A 21,470-nucleotide genomic window follows, 5' to 3' on the forward strand; every position below is an offset into this window, starting at 1 on the left:
TGATTTTACAAGAGATGGGCAACAATTTTGCACGCCTTTATATCTAAGCACATAGGCCACACGATTATACATATTTTTTTTTCCTTAAATGTTATTTTACTCCTATAGCTTATTCCAGCAACCGGAATTAAGAAAAACCAATTGACTCTCACATGATTACAACCAAACGTAGCTAGCCCATGAATTGACTGAGCAATTTATCTCCTGGGACATTATGATTGAGCCAAAGCTCTTTTTTTTTTTGGTAAGAATTATGCCAAAGCTCTTGCCACGTTAGAAAAGATGCCAGCTAGGATTTGGATCTGCGGAAAGGTACCAATGAGAGTTCCCTCTCTCTGACTTCCAATAGAGATTCCACGTATCTGACTTCCAATAGAGATTCTACTTCATTGGCCCTCACCATGAGGTCCTGCAATGGAGATTCCACCTCATTGACCCTCACCATGAATAAAAAATCTGGACTCCATTTTAAGTCCAAAAAAAGAAAAAAAAGAAAAAAAAAACTCCATTTTCTGTGGCATTGAATGCCACGTGTCAGAATGTTTCACCACTCACAAAATCCCAACAAAACTGACAACGGAAACTCTCGTATGCCTCTTTTAGGAGTTTTTCCGCGAGCACAGTCATTAACAGAAGCTTTTAACCGCCGAAAAGAGGTTTGCGATTTGGCGCCCCTGATCAGTTTAATCACTTCTGCCATTTTCCCGCCAAGCCTAAGTATGAGATTACCAATGCCATCAGCGAAGATCCTCCAGAGAGGGAGAGGGAGAGGGTTTTGGAAGGAACAACCCTTATCTTTTCATCTCTCATCTCCATTCTGCACGGACATCGCTGATGGCGTCCAGAGTTCCAAGGTCAAGATCTTCGATCGCGATCTTAAACGAATTCAAGTAAGTAAACCTCTCTCTCTCTCTGTTTTGGCTTTCAAATATATTGTTTTTGGTATTATGAGAGGGGAATTGTGCAATGATGAGATTTTGTAGATGATGGTAGAGTGTGGAAGAATTTCAACGTTTGTGGGAGAGGTACAGAATTGGGGTTATTGGGTAGGAGTCGTGCGGTTCTTATTTAGTCAAATGTTCTATATCCTCTTCCTCTTCTAATGTTTCTAATCAAATATCTGTGGAAAATCAGATTAGCTCTATTACATTATCTGCTGCTTTACCTTTTTAAGTTACCGTACTGCAGTGCTTTAAGGTTTCGATTTATTTATTTATTTTAGTGCCAATATGTTCATTAGGGATGCTTTATTGGAAAGAAGTTGCTCTTGAAAAGAAGAATCTGTTTTTATAGATCAGTAAATCTTTCACTTTATATTATTTTTTTGATGAAATTCTAGACAGATGATGGGTAGAAATTCTTAGTTTTGGTCCTGGTGACAAAGGTTTGTAGGGCTTCCAATTATTTTTTATCTTAATTGATCTAGTCTATTTTCTGGGAATGTTTATTCAGATTTGAATTAGTAACTATTACCCTGTTTCTGATTTTCTTTATTCAATTGCTGTTTAATGCAGAATTGGTTTGGTCCATATCTGAACCTATTTTCTGGTTCAAACGTGGTTCAATCAATTGGGTCAACTGGTTCAACCATTGTTCAACCAATTGGGTTATTTCCGGTGACAAGGTCAGTGAACCAGCCTTATCTGTTCAAGTCAAGGTTCAAGATCTCAATCTCGACAGAAGTTTCACTAAGCAAAAATAACCGAGATCTGGTATATTTTGCCCGGTCATCTTGGTGGTTAGCTTCGGTGGCCATATTGACTTTTTAGCCCCTGAAACTTGTCAATTAGCCTATTTTAGGCCTTTTAAACATAGGGGAAACCTCAATCTTCAAATCAAACCCAAAATGGCTATTTGACTTCGGACCCTTCACCCTAGGCTATTCACAATAAAAACAAATAATTATTGACCATGTTTCTATGAAAAAAAGGGTTTTAAGAAGTTGTTTCTACCTAAAACTATTCTTGAGAAGAAAAGGATCTCTAAAAGTTGATGATGAAGTGATATTTTCCAATTTCCAAGTGTTGAAGTTGTTAATCTCCATTGTAGAGGAGAAATTTGGCAAGAAAAACCACCAAAAGCTCACTTTTTCTTCACAGTAGGGCGAGAGATGTCGAGTTGAGGGTCGAAATTATGTATATACCCCATGTGGCTTGGTCCAACTCGCCCAAGTCAAGATCTCGACCGAGATATTATACGTTTTATATATCTCTTGTGCTCTTGTCTCGCAAATCCAAAAGAACAAGTTAATAGCGAGATCACCATGATTCAAGTTTTGGGTCAAGTTTAGCAGTTTAATTTGTTATTTTATTATGTTAGCTGGCTGAATATAGGGATTGGATTAATCCAGTTCGGATTTTTTGTTTTCTTTATTATTAAAGATTTTAAGTCAAGTAGCGATTCTTGGTGAGATGGAGGGGTAGATAAGGTTCAGATAAAGTTAGCTTTTTGATTCTGTTGGAACTCCTACGTATGGGGGTATTTCCTTCTTTGTTAATGTCTTTTTTTTTCTTATTTTATTTTAATCAGTTAGGACACATTCAGCTCAAGCCATCGACTGATTGTGTTAGTCCTATTTAATTTTAGTTTATTCAGCTTCTATAAATAATTGTAAGGCTTAACAGCCCCACAGGTTAAGTAATGGGGTTTGTTTAGATTTATTTGATAGTGAGGTCATTGCCTCTCTTGTTCCCTCTCTCCCCTCTCTTTTCCCCCCATGATTTGGGGTTTTCTCTCCTTTCTCACTCTGACATCTCTTTTCCATGATTCTTGTTGATTTACTAGTCCTACTCACCAGAAAAAAGATCTATTGATTTGATCTGCATCAACTTGGTATCAAAGCCGAACCTTGAGCTCTTCATCATGGTTCTATATTTTTTATTAAGTGCTATGGATATGAAAACCTTAATTGATGTGTGTTTGGGTGTTCTAATATGTATGTTAATGTCATATAAGAAAGATAGAACCCGATGAACTGAGATGTATCCTCTGGGGATAAAGAAAGCATGCTGATGTTGATGAAGAATTGGTAATGATGGTCGTATGTGACTAGCTACCTATGATCGTCATACATGACCATGAGAGACAAAGAGCTTCAAAGAAGATATCTTTCGTGATGTTCATGATTATCTAAGCTTCAATGTTTTAAGTTGTTGTAATCTTGATCTATAGATCTCTACAATATTGGAAAGCCCATAAAAGATAAAGAGACCTAAGTGGAAACTCGAGTAATTAGGTGCTTTGACTTAGAAAAATTTAATGGTTTTTTTTTTCTTTTCTAATGATGGGTATCCAGGCCTTTGGCCTAACTAATCTCACGGGCCCTTGCTGACCGTAGAATCACATGAAATGGGTCATACTGGGGTTGAATGAGAACCGTTGAACTTTCACCAAAGCGGTAAAGAGTACTAAGCACCCCCATGTGACCGGCCCCAAGGAGATAAGAGGAGTCAAACTTGAAACCTTGCTGTTCACGTTCTTTCTTACAGTCATTCGTGCCTCAATGTAATGTTCTAAGTAAAACCTAATGTAAGGGTATTGACTGAACAATAACTCCTAGAATAATCCCAAAACTCCGATCAAATAAGTCACCACAAGCAGGGAATTCAAGAAACTAGATTTGGAACAAAACACAAAATAGAGCAGAATAGGGGGAGGCCTGGATGTTGCCATTCGATCCAACATGAAGGTTAATCAATATATTTGAGACCGATTGCTTTCGATGAAGGATGATATCTGTATCTTCGAAGAGATTATGAAGAGGCTGTTTATATTTGAATATCCACGACTAAAAACTTAAGCGAATGTCATGATCCATATTCTTCCTGATCTAAATCAGTTACAATGATGAGATTGAAGCTGAGGAATTAATCAACTGTCCAATTGAGGATTTGGAGCCCAAAAACATATTCCAATTAGAGAGACACAACTTGATGTTGTTCATAAGGACATCAAGACGGTTGATTTCCTTCTTTTGCCACAAATCTTGGTTGTAAGGAATCCAGTCGTTGCTGAATTTAATCGTGAAATTTGTTGGATCATCATACCATCAACGCCGACGATCGCATATATTAACCGTGTGGTGGAGATTTGTTCTCATTATATGACTCAGGGGTGAGTCTTTTCTAACTAGGAAGGAATAGTGCAAAACCTGTTTGGTCTGTATCTGAACTTGTTTTCTGGTCAAACCTGGTTCAATCAATTGGATCAATAAGTTCAAACTTGGTTCAATCCATTGGGTCATTTCCAGTGGTTAGGTTCAATGAACCAGCATTATCTGTTCAAGCCATGGGTCAAGTTTAGGTTTAGGTTCAAGGTTTATGTTTCAAGCATAGTTTCGACCAATGTAGGGTGGATAAGGATCTAGATAAAATTAGTTTTTGAGCAAGGTTCAAGGTTTAGGTTTCAAGCATAGTTTCGACCAAGCTTGAGATCGAAGTATTTCGTGGAAGCATGAAATTTCTGTCAGGTTTTGAACCTGAGGTTTTGGTTGCTGGTTTCAGTTGATGGTTTCGAGGCCTAAATGGTCAATTTAGTTCCTCAAAGATATGATAAATTTAGGTCCTTTACACATTGTGGAACCCTTAGAATGTAAAAAAAAAATGTAGTTTGACTTTGGACTCTAGGTTGGTAGTGTACGCTGTATATACAAAATTTAGTACTAGAACTCACATAAGTCAATTACAACAACTAAAATATGTTTGGGAATGAGTAAACATAAAATTAGAAACCATTTCATAATTGTCAAATGTATAACATGGTTCTTTACAATGATATGGGAGTGATTTGGCAAAATACAAGAATGGAGGTTTTCTAGGAAGTTTTCCTCTCTAGAGTTGAAACGTGCGAAATGATACTAAATTCTAAACATGGTCAAAATTTCATCGAAACTGCTAAATTTCTATCGAAACCGCGAAATTTCGATCAAAACCATGCAAAAGAATACAAAGTTTTTGGCTGAAGTGATATAGAAATCTGAAACATGGTTAAAATTTCTCTGAAATTATCAAATTTTGACCGAAACATGGTAAGAATGAGGTTGATGCAGACGCACTTGACTGGGTTGGACAAGCATGACTGGCTTTGGAAGCCAAGAGCCAAGAAGAACCGTTCCAACCTAGGGTTTTCGTCCGAGAAGGGTAGGGAGTTGTACTTTATTATTGAGTTGTACTTTATTATTTTAAGTCTTTTATTTTCTAGTAGTAGCATATGTAGGAGTTAGAGGCTGTTGGGATTTCTTTCCTTTTGAAGTAGTTTCCTTTTGTGACTTTTCCTAGTTTAGACTAGCATCTATTTTAGTTGGTTTATAATTCTTTTATTTTCCCTATATATGTCTGTAACCAATGGACAAGGACTAGAAATTTGGGAAGTGAACTATGAGTGTGTGCTTCCCTTTCCCACTAGTACTGTGATCTTCCCTGGTTCCCCCTTCTCTAACTGGCCCTCCATCACAAGTGTTGCACATGGTTTTGTTTCGACCTTTGTTGAAACCGAAGATCTTTGTGAAATTTCAGTCACTTCGATTAATATTTCAAACATTGTTTCCGAGTCAGTTGGGATCCCTCCAAAGCACCTGTGTATTGGGGGGGGGTGATTTCCTTCTCTGTCAAGATATCTTTTTTTTCCTCATTATTTTATTCAGTTAGGACACTTCCAGCTCCGCCCACCGACTTGTTTTGTCAGTCCTATTTTATTTTAAGTTACACAGCTTCTATAAATAATTGTATGGCTTAACAACCCTCCACGAATTGATTAATAGAATTGGTTCAGTTATATTTGATTGTTAGGTCATTGCGTCTCTTGTCCATCTCTCCCCTTGATTTGGGGTTCTCTCTCTCTCTCTCTCTCTCTCTCTCATAAATTCTTGCTTATTCACTTTCTCGTACCCATCACAAGCAGATCTATCGATTTGATCTGCATCACCGTTTCAGTCCTTACACTGAGGAAGGATAGATCTAGAAGGTGTTGTGAAATCGGTCCGATTCATTATTTGAATCGTACAATTCAGTATGATTTGGTGCCCAGCTGATTATTCGGTTTCACCTGGTGAGTTGCATTCTGGCTAGAGTTGCTGGAATCAGTTGACTTGGCTACTGAGTCTTAGAATTAGTTTATGACTTGGACAATTCTTATGATGCTTAAAGATAGTGGCCGAGTAGGCTTGGCAGAAATTAGTCAATCTCAATCGCTCAACATCTCAGTTTTTTGGTTTCCTTTTTTCAAACTTTTTCGTTTTCTTTAACCCCTCTTACACTTGTCAAAGGGTCTTAAATACCCACTTTTTCTGTTTTTAGTTCCGATTATCAAGCTTTTTTCTTCCCTAAAACCCAATGCTCAAATATCTCCTTCAATATTTAATGGATTTGTTTCTGTTTGTTGCCCTTTATTTATCCCGATTTAGAAGATTAAGGTGGAGGTGATTTGTGAAGGTTTTGGTGGACACTTCGATTTTCTTGCTTTCCTCAATAGTTTGTCATTGTTTCTCTTACTCATTTATAGGGATATTTATGTAGGAATATAATGTGAGTGTTGTTACGATATCAGTATCGATGTATGAACTTCTAGACCTCATTTATATGGTTTTCAGCTAATGGTTATGCAATTAATTATTTGGATAATTAGTACTATCTTTGTTTCAGATGTTTTCTATAAACTTTCTGTAATATTTTTTCCAATTTTTTTGGGTAATCATTTTTAATCCTATGATTCAAGATTTGAATTCTAATTCAATTCAATAACACCTCATAGAGATTCTACAATTGAGTTTGGTGTTGACAACTATGCACTTGCTTATTTCTTGTGCTGTGGACCATCACTGGGTTTCAAATCTGTCCTATATGTCGTCATTGATGTATGTGCTGAACAATTGGAAATATATGGAAATAATTTCTATTCAGGAATCGCCTCTTATGCCCTTCAACCTCCGTTTCCTCCTTGCACCCCCATCTCCTTCTCTCTCTCTCTCTCTCTCTATGGCTCTATTGGTATTTGGAAGGAACGTCCTCTTTTTTTATTCTTTTCCTTCTTTTGGTTTTAACATTGGTCGATCTTGCTTGGCAGCGTAACCGAGCTGCATGGTTAATGCGTCCCAAGGATTCTTTAGTTGATAGTGTTGCTGATAACCTACTGGACCGTTTGGAGGTATGGGAGCTTCTCTAGATCTTTCTAGTACACTTTCATTCTGTTCCACTGGTATCCGTATACTGATGGCTAATTTGATTGGTATAGATGCTATAAATTTTGAGTTTGTTTCTATAAATAATTATTAGAGGAGGAGGTAAAAAGGCCCACAAGAGAAACAACACATTGCTGCTCAATATTACCTGATACCAAAGCAACCAGCATAAAACAACAGGCCCCCAAGAGAAACAACACATTGCTGCACAATATTACCTGATACCCAAGCAACCAGGATAAAATACCAGGCCACTATATCTGGGTCTTAAAACTCTCCAAGCACACCCTGCTAGCCAAGTCGTCAGATAAGGCAAGCAAGAGAATGTTGATGGATGCTAAAGGTGTATCCAGGGATTACTGGGGGCTCCATTTGGTTGCAATGGGAATTTAAAGGGAAGGGAAGTGAAAATTTCATACTTTAAAAATAAATGTTTATAATCGTTACCCCATGTGATTGTATAAACTACTTAATTTTTTTAACCATATTTAGTAATGGTATGTTTTACATGTAATTTTTATTTACATATAGTAGCAAAGGGTTTTGGATGCAAAGTAAAGTGAAAATTTATAACCAAATATGGAATGATTTGAAGTTAATGTTAAAGTCAAATGGGTAATGATTACATATATTTCTTTTTTAAGTATGAAAATTTCACTTCCCTTCCCTTTAATTCCCCCCCCCTTAAAAGTTACAACCAAACACAGCCGGAGAGAAATATAGAATGTGAGGAATGCTGAGGGCCGGAATCCCAAAAGAAACATGGAGCTGACTGAGTATAATGGTTACTAATATAGAGCCAAGCAATAGCTAGAAATGAATACCTTCAACATTAAACTGATGATACCACAGAGCCTGGTGTTAGCCAATACAATGTCTATCCAGCTTCAGCACATTGTCCTAAGAGGTGCTTCTGAAGAATTCCTTAATTATGAAATAGTGTAAGATATGGAGTCCGATTGACTATTGAGCTGTTTGTCTTCTCTCCCTAAATATCCCATTTTTTCTCATCCCTTATGGACCAAATGGCCATGTGCCATGCTGAGCATGTGAAAGAGCCTACCTTATTTGATAGGAAGGAAATTGACGATTTGTTCAGGAAGGGATCTTGAATATTTGAAAATTACAAATGGTCTGAATCTGTTCTTTCATTTTGCTCCAATAAAGTTGTGCCTTCAACCAATGGCTTTGACCCCTTGCCCTCCCCCTTTACATCAATAGCGGGCTTCTATGGCATGCATATCCTATTTTTTATAAAGTAACTGGAGTGCAGCATGATTGATCTTTCATCTGGGCGGGATTCTTGTAGAAACAGAAGCTAAAGTTTGTTTCAGAATATGCCAAGACAATAAGAAAATTATATCCTAAAATGTTTCTAGATCATAATATTTGTTGAAGTTTGATGGTGGAGGAATTACCTTTGCCATGTTTTTTCCCCCTTGCAGGACTGTACAAAAGCCTTTCCAACAGCACTCTGTTTGGGGGGTTCATTGGAAGCTATTAAGCGGTTGTTACCTGGGCGTGGTAAGAGCTTGTTAGATTTACGTCGCTTTTTCTCCTTTACTATTCTGGCACTGAGAATTGCTATTTTCTTGAATATTTACTGTGACAAACAACAACAACAATATCCAAAGCCTTATCCCGAGTTAATTTACTGTGACAAAGTGGGACAAAATAAAACAGCAAGAAGAAGAACAAAATAGAAGAGAAAGTTGATAGAAGAAGAAGAGGTAGAGAGGAGACTACTGATTAGGAGAAAAGTTACTTAAAGGAGTCCAAACCATGGACAATCAGTATCAAAACCCCAACCCAAAGGTAGGATCACAGGTTATCACAAACAACAAGAATTTAAAGAGTGGTGAAATCTCATGATCTAACCAATGGATGTTGATGAAATTGAGGTCGGCTATGGATTTTTATAAATATTAAATAACCCCAAAATATGGTGATGATCCAATTGTCAGATTGTAAGCCGTGGACAAATTTCAGAAATAGCAAGCAAGAGTCCCAAAATTCTGGGAACTTCTAGAACAGTAGATCAGAAACTCAGATGGGGACCAATCTAAGGTCAAACCACCCTGCTGGACTGGTGATTAACACCACTGAATACCAACTCAATCTAATGGTTAGATTCCTTTGAATGATGGAATCAACATTCAAGGAAAAAACATCCAAAACAGGGTGCAGCCAACCACTATACTCAATAAACTTAGTTTTAAGAATTTTCCAGAATTCAATGACTGATCAGGTATATGTTCAGCAGGTTATATAGATTGAAGTCTTATAGAAAACTCTATAATATGTGCAGAACAAGGGCTGTACTGACCTGGGATCGCAGGGAAGAAGAAGAGGAATAAGAGAAGAATAGAATATCAGATCTCCCAACCGATTATCCTCAAAATCCAACTGAGGTTGCTGCTGTGTCACAGAGTAGCTCTGTTTCTTACAGCATCATTGAACTCTCCCAACTGATTATCCTCAGAATCCAACTGAGGTTGCTGCTGTGTCCCAGAGTAGCTCTGTTTCTTACAGCACTATTGAACCAAAAGCTCAATTCATTCATCATAAAAATCATGGGGGAGCTTTTAGGCTCTTACAACTTATAGATGGGTTGAGTAAAATACCCATATGGTAGACAATAATAAACAGCAACCATAACTCATAAACTCCAATAGTGAGCAATTTTAACATACTATTCTTAATATTTACATTTCAAAATGAATGTATAAGAATCTTATTTGTATAATTGCATCTATGCTAGTCTTGCATAATCTTTTCCCCTTACACTTATCCTCATCAAATCTCTTTCCAGATTATTTATTAAAATTTTTGTTGTAATTAACAATTAGTCCATATTATTTATTATGACTTGTCATCATCATCTTATGAAATTTAATGTAATGACTTTTCATCAATATCTAATACCTATTTCTTTTAACCGTATAAAAATATTTAAACATTTTCAAGTAATCTGAATTTAAAAAGCAATTCTTTTATCTATCTATATATATATATATATATATAGGAGAACGAACTTCTGACCGGTTAATCTGACACATAATTTTAACTTGTTGATAAACATCAAAACTTAAGTGAAAAATATCGAGAGCGATGGCTTTGCCAAATTTTCTAATTCTTCACATAATAACTCTGAGTTGTAATTCACATAATAACTGTCAATACATCTGATAGCTCTTGAGCTGGTAATATGGTTTCTAGTTTAGTCTAAAACTATTTATGATTCAAGGAGGACTTTTAAGGTATAAAATCAAGGGCTTATGTAGAGTTAAAATGCTCGAGTGCAGTTTAGATTTTGATCTTCTATTCGCCTCATGTACGCAATTAGGTGTTAAATGGAAGAAACTCAATAGAGAGACTAAATACTTGGAAAGTACGGAATTTTGGTTCATTTATGTATGTTATTGATCATTTAGAAAGACAAGTAAAACATCTGCAATCTATGCAACTTGCTTGCGAATCAATGGATATAACATATTATTGTTAAGACTTTCCATAAAGGCATAAAGCCTGAGTACGCAATAGACTGTGAAAGATAGGAAGATTGAGGGGCAAGAACATTTTGATAGCAAAGCAATGATTAACCACCTTTCACTTAGAAGTTTCAACTCTTTGAAGCAGGTGGATCTTAACAACTATCTTTGAGGGATGATGTAGACCTTTTCTTCGTTGTTAGGTGGTATTGAAAAGCTCATTATGATGGATTCATCGCATGACATGGTCAAATTGTGTAAATATTCTGCACAAGATGCATCTAATAACAATATTGAGACATCCTATGTGGTTGGTGATGAGGAGTTCTTGCCCATAAAAGAAAGGTATGCCTACTCAGCGATCTGTACCAAATTATGTGTTGAGAAATGAGTCGATTTGGCAGTATTTTTTTTCTTTTCTTTTTCTCATTTCATCTTTATAGATAATGTAAGTTGATGGAACCTTAATGTTTTGTTACCTACTAAACGTGTTTCTTCATGAAGCTCTCTAGATCTTGTCATCAGTTGTTTGGGACTACACTGGACAAATGATCTTCCGGGAGCAATGATTCAAGTGCGTGCTCCTCTCCACCATAAGTCCATATGGCTGGTTTATTTATTTTTATTTGTTTATATCTGGGAAGATGAGTTCCTTTTCGGGAACGGTTTTAGTAGTTAATGCTGATATTTTTTATGCAATTTTGGCAGAGTAGATTGGCGTTGAAACCTGATGGTCTATTTTTAGCAGCTATTCTTGGTGGAGAGACATTAAAGTTTGTTTAATTACATTCTCTAGAATAATATTGGATTTTTAGTACATTCATAAGTTAACCGTATTTCCTTTGGTCATTTTAACTGGGAATTGGTCCCTAGGGAGCTAAGAATAGCATGCACTTTAGCACAGATGGAGCGTGAAGGTGGCATCAGTCCAAGAATATCTCCTCTGGCTCAAGTGTGTAATTTTCTGCAAAATTCCCCTTATTATCAGAATCCGACATCCAATTTCATTGTATCATTTCAAATTAAAGTTTTGGTATTCTTTCTTCAAGTAAGACATAGACATACTTGCAATGCATATACATTCATAAGAATAATAAATATTTGAATTTTTATGGATAGGAAAGTCCATGTAGAATAATGGATATTTTTAGATGAATAAAAAAAAAGGCATTCCAATGCATTTGTCAGGAGTTGAACCAGGTCTATCTATTGCTTGGAGGGTAATTATCATAACCATTGGGAATAATGGTGATGTAGATCCATACTTTGGGCTAGGCTACCGCAGGAGGAAGCCCAGCCCAAGAAGCCCCAATCGCCACTCTTAAATAAGGGGTTTTAGTGATATTAAATAAGGGTCCATTGGGCCCATCGATTCTCACTTATTTAATTAAGTTGTTATTTAATTTAATAAGGCCCATTGGACCCGTCGATTGTACTCAATCCATCAGAGGCTTTTGGTTAATCCTATTTGGAGTCCAACTCCTATTATGTAATGTCTAATCCTACTTGGAGACTAAATCCTAGTTAGGCTATGACTGCTAATCTCCTCTCTATAGAAGAGCCAATGTATTCTTATTTCTTAGATTTGAATAAAGAATTTGCAGTCAATTGCTTAGAACAGCTGGGATAGCTGTGGGTGAGAAGCCCAGGCCGAGATAGCCAACTTCCACTCACATTCTCCATGCTCTTTCTCCTTTATTCTCAGATTTCTACTGCTGTTATTGTCTGCTGCTATTGCCTACTGTTGTGATAAAATTCAAATCTGCAAGATCCCTAATGTCATAATCGACCAGCGAGGAATTAGGAGGGAGATCGATCTCCTCTTCCTCCCCCATTTGTTCCCTGTTCAGCCAGGCATTAAACAGAGGTGTTCCAGACCGTCTAAGGATCAATCAATCCTTACCTGAGTACTGATTGAAGCATCAAACCACTATTCTTGAAGTTTCTCCCAGTTCTCTCTCTCCTAGGTCTGAAAATCAAGAAAGGACATAATTCCACAACCAACGGTTAGAAGCTCTTCAACTTTGGGGGTTTTTGTACTCTCCCTGGGGCCAACAAACGACCAGACTTGCAGCTCCATTGGAGCCTCATAGACCCAGCCGCACCTCTCTCTCCAGCCCTATCGCAGGTCTCTTTCTCTCCTGGTCGATTGGGCTATTTTCTGGTTTTTGTCTTTGTTAGCTTGTCTTTATTCTTGGTTATTTCTCTTGTTTCCTAGTCTATTGCCGGTTTAGTCTCAAGTAACTTTTGGGTCTTGAGTTGTTTGTTTGGGGTTATAAACTACTAGGGTAGTTTATTTGTAATCTACTTTTGCATTAAGTGATATCAGAGCTATGGTTGAAGAAAGCCCTAAACAAATTTCACTAGAGGATGTGATGACCCTCCAAGCATTGACTGCAAGAATAGACAATATTGATCAACAAATATCTGAATTGAAAGGGACTCCTGCTGCTCAGTCCAACACAGTCAACAACACTAATACTATACCAAGAAGGTTCACCTTTCAAGCTCGAAGGAATATACCAATTGAGGTGAAGAATTTGATTAGTATGAAGGTAACCAATTTCACCATGATGACACACATAAGGTGAAATTGGAAGTTTGGAACTGAAGGAGTATAATGGAACTCATGATCCCCTCTACTTCTGTGATTGGATGAACTCTTTTGATGACTACTTTCGATGGTACTGTATGTCTGACGAAAGAAATGTCCCACTAGCTATCATTAAGCTGACATGTGGTGTTAAGGATTGGTGGAAAGCTGAAGAAGTTAAACTCATGCACAGACATAGAGAGCCTCGCAATTGGGAAGAACTCAAATTCATGCTCACTGAGAGATGTCTGCTTCCAACATACCGACGCTGTCTCTATGATTTGCTCAACACTCTTTGATAAGATACCATGACTGTAGAAGAGTATATAATAAATTTAATGATTTACTTTCACGAATAGGTGCCTATCAAGAAATGAAGAATTGCTTATATCTTGATTCAAATTGGGATTACGACATGATATTCGTGACAAAATTGCTGTGATAGAATTGCCATCCTCAAATGCATGCACCGAAAAATCTAAAGAAGCTGAAGATCTGATCAAATCAGCCCCTAGAAGATTCAATCAGCCTACTGATGTTAAAAGGCCATTCGCACCAACTAAACCTAACGGATTCCCTACCTGAGCTCCACAAGCTACACAAGATAAGGGTAAGAGTCCAATGGGTGGAAGCAAGTCTAGATCCTTGACGTGTTATGGCTGTGGGGGAACTGGACATGTTGCAAAATTCTTCCCTCAACATTGATGATCCAACTCCATCATCAATGCTATTGAGTCCAACTTAGATATGCAAATCTATGAACGACAGGATGATGATTGGGCCGTAAATGTTGCCATTGAAGGAATGGAAGATGAATATGGAGATGAATTTGCACCAGAAGATGATGATCCATATGCCTCCATCAATGTAGTGGCAAAACTCCTAGTGGTTGAAGCAAAAGGAGAAGACTGGAGAAGGCGCAACATATTCTACACTTTGATGTCTAGTGGGCCTCACAAAGCTCATGTAATTGTGGACAATGGGAGTTGTGTGAATGTAGTATCTCAGGCTTTCATGGTCGAAGGAAAGCTTAAGACCGAACCCCATCCACAACCATACAAAGTATCACTGCTAGACAACAACACCATAGCTGTAACTCAACGTTGTTCTGTACCACTGAAGGTTTCAGATTATGAAGAAAATGTATGGTATGATGTCATTCCCATGGTTCTCACTGATGTACTACTTGGAAGGCCTTGGCTCTATGATAACAATGTTCTAGTTGGAGGTACTAAGAACCAATGCTTCTTCGATCATAAAGGCAAGCCATTCATTCTAAATCCCCTCAACATACCACAAGTGAAGGCAAAGTTAAGGGCTGCCCAACTACAAAGACAACACGTCTTGAAGAACATTGAAAAGGCCTCTTCCCATGGAACCACTGAGTCAAGGAAAAACCTTGCAAAGCCAACACTAGCAAGAAACACCAGTTGGACAAGAAGCTGTGCGTGCTGCCCTATAGAGAGTTCTTGGTTACTATTGAAGAAACTAGACTGATATTGGCCCTTGTTACTAAAGCCGCTGAATCGGTAAGAGAGGTAACACATCCACCACAAATCAAAGGGCTACATACTGATTTTTTAGATTTGGTGCCTGATGAACTACCACCTGTGAGAGATATACAACATGCAATTGATCTAGTGCCTGGATCAATACTTCCAAATCTGCCCACTTATCGTCTCAGCCCTACAGAGCATGCCGAGCTCAAGAGACAAGTGGATGACTTGTTATGAAAAGGCTTTCTAGTAGAGAGTATGAGTCCATGTGCCGTACCAACTCTATTGACACCAAAAAATGACCGATCAAGGCGTATGTGCATTGACAGCCGTGCCATCAATAAAATATGGTAAAGTACAGATTTCATATTCCTCGTTTGGATGATATGCTAGACATGTTGACAAGAGCCACTATATTTTCAAAGATTGATCTACATAGTGGATATCATCAAATACGAATCCCCCCAGGGGATGAATGGAAAACAACATTCAAAACAAAGGAAGGGCTATATGAATGGAAGGTCATGCCCTTCAGCCTTACCGATGCACCTAGTAGTTTTATGGGAGTAATGACTTATGTGTTGTGCCCCTTCATTGGAAAGTTCCTTGTAGTATACTTTGATAATATATTAATTTACAACGAGGCACAAAATGAGCACTTTGAACACTTGAGGCGTGTTATGAGGGTGCTACAAGAAGAGAAGCTCTATATCAACTTGAAGAAGTGTTCTTTCATGCTGCCCAAGGTTATATTCTTTGGCTTTATTATGTCTTCTCAAGGTATAGAAGCGGATCTAGAGAAGGTTAAAAGTGGGGTAGATTGGCCAATTCCTAGACCTTGACAGAAGTTCGCAGTTTCCATGGTCTTGCCTCATTCTACAGATGGTTCATACAGAATTTCAGCGCTATTGTAGCACCTATCACAGAGTGCATGAAGGGAGAAAAAGCTCTATTCCAATGGACTCTGGCTGCCACTAAAGCATTCAACTTGATCAAACAGAAGATGACAAAAGCATCAATGCTTAGGCTACCTAATTTTGATCTCATGTTTGAAGTGGCTACTGATGCATCCCATATTGGGATAGGAGGAGTGCTTATACAAGAGGGCCATATGATTGCCTTTTACAGTGAAAAGTTGAATGATGCAAAAAGAAGGTACTCTACTCATGACTCAAAACTCTATGCCATTGTTCAAATTCTCAAGCATTGGAGACACTAATTAGTAAAGAGTTCATACTTTATTCGGATCATGAAGCACTTAAATACTTGTATTCACAAAAGACCATTAGTGATCGGCATGCTTAGTGGATCTCATACCTGCAAGAATTCGTATTTGCTCTCAAGTACAAGGCTGAAAAAGAGAATCAAGTGGCTGATGCATTTAGTTGGAAGGTGCTAATGATGAATACCTTCACAGTACAAAGCACATGAGTGGAACATATCAAAGACGACTTTGCCAATAATGCTGATTTTTCATAAGTGTTCAAAAAGTTACAAGGAGGTAGAGATGACAAATATTCCATACATGATGGACACCTCTTCAAGGGCACACATCTTTGTATTCCAAACATTTCTTTAAGGCACCACTTGGTTTGAGAACTACATGGAGGAGAAATGGGTGGACACTTTGGCAAGGACAAGACTTACTTTATGATGGTAGATTTGTACTATTGGCCTCAACTGCAGAAGGATGTTCAATATGTTATCCAAAGGTGTCGTACTTGTCAACTTGCTAAAGGAGAGGAGAAGAATGCGGGATTGTACACACCGTTGCCCATTCCACATGCACATTGGCTAGATATAAGTATGGACTTTGTCCTAGGCTTACCACCTACATGGGAAAGGTATGATTCCATATTTGTGGTAGTGGATCGATTTTAGAAGATGGCACACTTTACCCCATACAAAAAAAACTTGATGCAAGTCACCTAGTCAAGCTCTTCTTCAAAGAGATAGTGTGTATACATGGTTTGCCACAGTCGATTGTTTCAGATAGGGATGTCAAGTTCATGAGCTATTTCTAGAAGACCCTATGGCTGAAAACAAACACCAAACTAAAGTTCTTTATGGCATTCCATCCTCAAACATACGATCAAACGGAGGTAGTGAGTAGTGAATAGAAGCCTTAGCAATTTGCTCCGTTGCCTAGTTCGTGATTATGAGAAGATATGGCCATCTATCCTTGACATAGCAGAGTTTGCATATAATAGCTCTGTCAACCACACCACTGGTAGTACCCGTTTGAGATGTTCTTGGACTGCAGCCACAATGACTGATTGACATGGTACCATTGCCACCTCATGCTGATGCTCATCGCTGCATAGCTGTTAGCAACGATGGGTATCAAGCAACTGCTAACCGTCATCGACAATATGTGGAATTTCAACCTGGTGATATGGTAATGGTTCAAATTCCACCGGAGAGGTTCCCTCCCGATACCGTGCACAAGCTCCATCCTCGGAATATGGGTCCATACAAGGTCTTGAAGTATATTGGTCCCAATGCTTACATGCTAGAATTACCTCATACCTTGAAGATCAACAATGTCTTCAATGTGGCTAATCTTACACTCTATGTGAGACATCATACTGATGAAGGAGACACAGAGCTTACACTAAAGCTTCCCCGGTTTGCAACCCCTACAGATGATATAATTGAAGATGTCCTTGACAACAAATTCACTATTGTTTGGGGTAGTAAAGGTTACTATTCGTTCCTTGTCAAGTGGAAGGGACAACCTCAACAAGACTATACTTGGATCCACGCCGATGATTTCCAACGTCTTGATACAGATCTCTATGAATGTTACATGTCCTTCATCTATTCACTGGAGACGAATGATTCTAAGAAGGCGGGAGCTGATATAGATCCATACTTTGGGCTAGGCTATCGTAGGAGGAAGCACAGAAGCCCCAATTGCGCCTCTTAAATAAGGGGTTTTAGTGATTTTAAATAAGGGCCCATTGGGCCCAACGATTCTCACTTATTTAATTAAGTTGTTAGTTAATTTAATAAGGCCCATTGGGCCCATTGATTGTACTCAGCCCATCAGAGGCTTTTAGTTAATGACTATTAGTTACTCCATGTTTGAGTTCTAGTCTTATCCTATTTGGAGTCCAACTCCTATTATGTAATATCTAGTCCTACTTGGAGACTAAATCCTAGTTAGGCTATGATTGCTAATCTGCCCTCTATATATAGAGGAGTCAATGTAGTCTTATTTCTCAGATTTGAATAAAGAATTTGAAGTCAATTGCTTAGAACAGCCGGGATAGCTGTGGGTGAGAAGCCCGGGCTGAGATAGCCAACTTCCACTCACATTCTCCTTGCTCTTTCTCTTTTGTTCTCAGATTTCTACTACTGTTATTGTCTGCTGCTATTGCCTACTGTTGTGATAAAATTCAAACCTGTTCAAGATCCCTAAAGTCAGAATCATCTAGCACTCCTCGAGGAATTAAGAGGGAGATCGATCTCTTCTTCCTCTAGGATCAATTGATCCTTACCTGAGTACTGATTGAAGCATCCAGCCACTGTTCTTGAAGTTTCTCCCACTTCTCTCTCTCCTAGGTCTGAAAATCAAGAAAGGGAATAACTCCACAACCAGCCGTCAGAAGCTCCTCAACTTTGGGAGTTTTTGTACCCTCCCTGGGGCCAACAATCGACCAGACTTGCAGCTCCATTGGAGCCTTACAGACCGAACCGCACCTCTCTCTCTCCAGCTGTATCGCAAGTCTCTCTCTCTCCCTTGGTCGATTGGGCTATTTTCTGGTTTTTGTCTTTGTTAGCTTGTCTTTATTCTTGTGGGAATAGTTTTGGTTATTTCTCTTCTTTCCTAGTCTATTGCTGGTTAGTCTTAAGTAACTTTTGGGTCTTGAGTTGTTTGTTTGGGGTTATAATCTGTTGGGGTAGTTTACTTGTAATCTACTTCTGCATTAAATGGATTCACATGCAATCATTTATATGATATTTCTACGTGCAAAGCACAACTCCATCAGTGTTTGCTGCCGTTCACAACCCCAGATAAAATAGGAGGGTTGGTGCATTAGGTTGGCAGCCAACACCAAAAAAAACCTAGCCAAATCTTTCTTATGTGGATTTGAGAACCTTATATTTCAACATTATGCTAGGGCATTCGCAACAAGTGCTACACTTTGACCCGAGTGTAATGAATAGTGAGAAAGGGTTAGCTAGGGTGTCCCTTGTAAGCGACGTGCTGCGTCGGTCCCCGTATGCGGTGACAAGAAGGCAAGCGCTCTTCCTTCTCACATTGTGGACTGGTGTGGGTAAAAAATCTAGTGTAAAAGCATAGGATTACATTAGCATCTTGGAACATTGGATCTTTAATACATAAGAGTCTAGAATTGAATTCATTCACACAAAAAAAAAATGAGTCTAGAATTGATAAGATGTTTTGAGGAGAAGAAGGATTAACATAGCTTGTATTCAAGAGACTAGATGGAAGGGTAAAAGAAAAAAAAAAGTTGAGGAGTTGGACGACTTTAACTTTGGTACACGGGAAATAAAAAATAGAAGCAGAGTGGGCTTAGTAGTGGATAAATATTTAAAGAATGATGTGGTGGATGTTGAAAGATTTGGTGATAAGATTATATCCATCAAGCTTGTGTTGGAGAAAGAGGTTGTCAATATAATTAGTTCTACACATCCCAAAAAGAATTGGATGGAAATAGCAAGTTACAATTTTGAGAACACATGGATAGATTAGTGCTAAGGGCGCACGTGGTCCAATGATAAGGTACGAATGTTGCAACATGGTGGTCAAGAGGTCAAAATAGCCTCTCAGCCAAGGATTAAAGTATCGGTATCGGTCGCCGTATCGGTCGGTCAAAATTAAGATACGTATCGGAGGGTATCGTATTGTATCGGAGATACGCTAAAGATACGCACATAAATGGATAGGGAACACATTTTTATACATTTTTGCATAAAAAAATAGTTAAAAAAAGCTATATATAACATGTAGAATGCATAAATACTTAAGTAGAGGGTATCGTATTGATAAACAAATATATTGAGTTGAAAATGTTCAAAATGATGAGGTTTGAGTTTTTTACATTTTTTTCTTTCCTCATTGCCATTGCCACTGTGATGAGTGCCGTGAAGAGTGTCATGGTGATTCAAATCCTTGGCTAGGACCTTCTTCTTCAATAGGAGCAACTACGATGATATTCTGCGCTTGTCGAATATAGGCACAATATTTACCCCAGTCGAAATATTTATGGTAGTGGGTCTCCCATTCATTGTAGAAAAATTAAATTTTTTTTATAGAAGTTGTAGATTAAATGTTTTTAAAGAACATATAAAAAATCAACAAAGTGTGAACCAATATATTTGAGTAGATCTAAGAAATAAAAAAAAATTAAAACCCTCACTTTTTGGGGGAAAAAATGTGGGTTTCATTTGAAATCATTTATTTAGTAATTATAAGTTATGACATTATTTTTAAGAGTTGAATGAACTAAATTTGTTGGAAAAAAAAATTTTGGGGGATTTTTTTTAAAAATTAATTTCGGAATAAAAAAATTAAAAAATATATATTTTTTTGAGAAAAATCAAAAATTTCCATGGAAATTGTAGAACACTTGTTTTTACATAACATATAAAAAATCTAGAAAATTGTTGGTGAGAGTGTGAAGTGTTTGTTTCAAACAACAAAAAATTCACACTTAAGTAGCCGTGTCGTACCGATACGGTACAATACGGCTCGAGACTGCACTATACCTTTGATATGTACTGATACGGTATTGATACTCTCAGGATTTTTTAGATTTTCAAAAGTTCGTATCATAGAGTATCGTACGTATCGGTACCGATACGATACGATACGATACGTACGATACACAAAAAGAGGCCCAAAATTCTCCGTAGCGTATCGGTATGTATCGTGCCAATACCTACTGATACGGATATGTATCGGCTGATACGGCACGATACGCACCGATACTTAAAACCATGCACGTGACTAAGCATCCATCTCGTGCCCAAATCTTAAAAACCTCTATAAAATTAAAAATAACAAATCAAAAGGAATTCCATGATTTTGTGTGTGATAAGAATCTATAAAAGATTTTATGTATACTCTTATAGCCAAAGATTTCTAATATTTTTTTTTTAATTAAACACACAAAATTTTTATTAAGACGAAACAACTTGGTGGAAGGGATTCCACCTAGAGGAGAATTTTCTAATATACAATCTAGTTCATTTACATGGAGTATAATTTTTTATAATAATAAAAAAATAGAAAAAAAATGCTAACCTCACAACTTTTTTGGCATCACAATTATATGACATGTTAAACAAAATATCCTCTCATATTACGAGGTCTTTTGATATCTAATTATTATTATTATTTTTTTTCTGAATGTCTAATCCCGTTTAATCTTCTTTAAGATCTTTTTTGTTGCTTTGACATAACTGATTCAAGAATTTTCTAATGCTCAAAACCTTAATGATGTATTCAAATAGCCTGGTGGACTAGACTTGCATATGTGTGTTTCGTAGGGTTCTAAATTGAGTAAAAGCAATAAAGATAATGATATAAATATATATATATATATATATATATGGTTTGATGGGAGAAAACATTATGAATTAAAAAAAGCAAGAAAAAGTTTAATTCAAGAGTGGGTACAAAAGAAAATGGAAGTTGAAAGAATCATTTGGGATGATATAATTATCAACAATGATGACAATTG

The 21,470-nt window shown here is 37.5% G+C and overlaps 1 protein-coding gene across 2 annotated transcripts in view; it reads left to right on the forward strand.

Annotated features, from left to right (window-relative positions):
- Positions 1 to 592: 592 nt before the first annotated feature.
- The window catches only part of LOC122090177 (putative methyltransferase At1g22800, mitochondrial), a 56,864-nt gene continuing 35,986 nt past the window's right edge, over positions 593 to 21,470 (forward strand). The window contains exons 1-8 of one of the 2 annotated variants that reach the window (XM_042660027.1): positions 594 to 890; positions 1,515 to 1,624; positions 7,060 to 7,140; positions 8,620 to 8,698; positions 10,869 to 11,010; positions 11,170 to 11,239; positions 11,374 to 11,438; positions 11,539 to 11,617. In XM_042660027.1, the coding sequence (XP_042515961.1) occupies positions 7,081 to 7,140; positions 8,620 to 8,698; positions 10,869 to 11,010; positions 11,170 to 11,239; positions 11,374 to 11,438; positions 11,539 to 11,617 (495 nt within the window). In that variant the 5' untranslated portion in view covers positions 594 to 890; positions 1,515 to 1,624; positions 7,060 to 7,080. Of the gene's footprint in view, positions 891 to 1,514; positions 1,625 to 7,059; positions 7,141 to 8,619; positions 8,699 to 10,868; positions 11,011 to 11,169; positions 11,240 to 11,373; positions 11,439 to 11,538; positions 11,618 to 21,470 lie in introns of both variants that reach the window. The other variant, XM_042660026.1, reaches the window with a different exon arrangement.

The sequence above is a fragment of the Macadamia integrifolia genome, chromosome 9 (genome assembly GCF_013358625.1).
Source record: "Macadamia integrifolia cultivar HAES 741 chromosome 9, SCU_Mint_v3, whole genome shotgun sequence".
NCBI classification, from domain to species: Eukaryota; Viridiplantae; Streptophyta; class Magnoliopsida; order Proteales; family Proteaceae; genus Macadamia; species Macadamia integrifolia.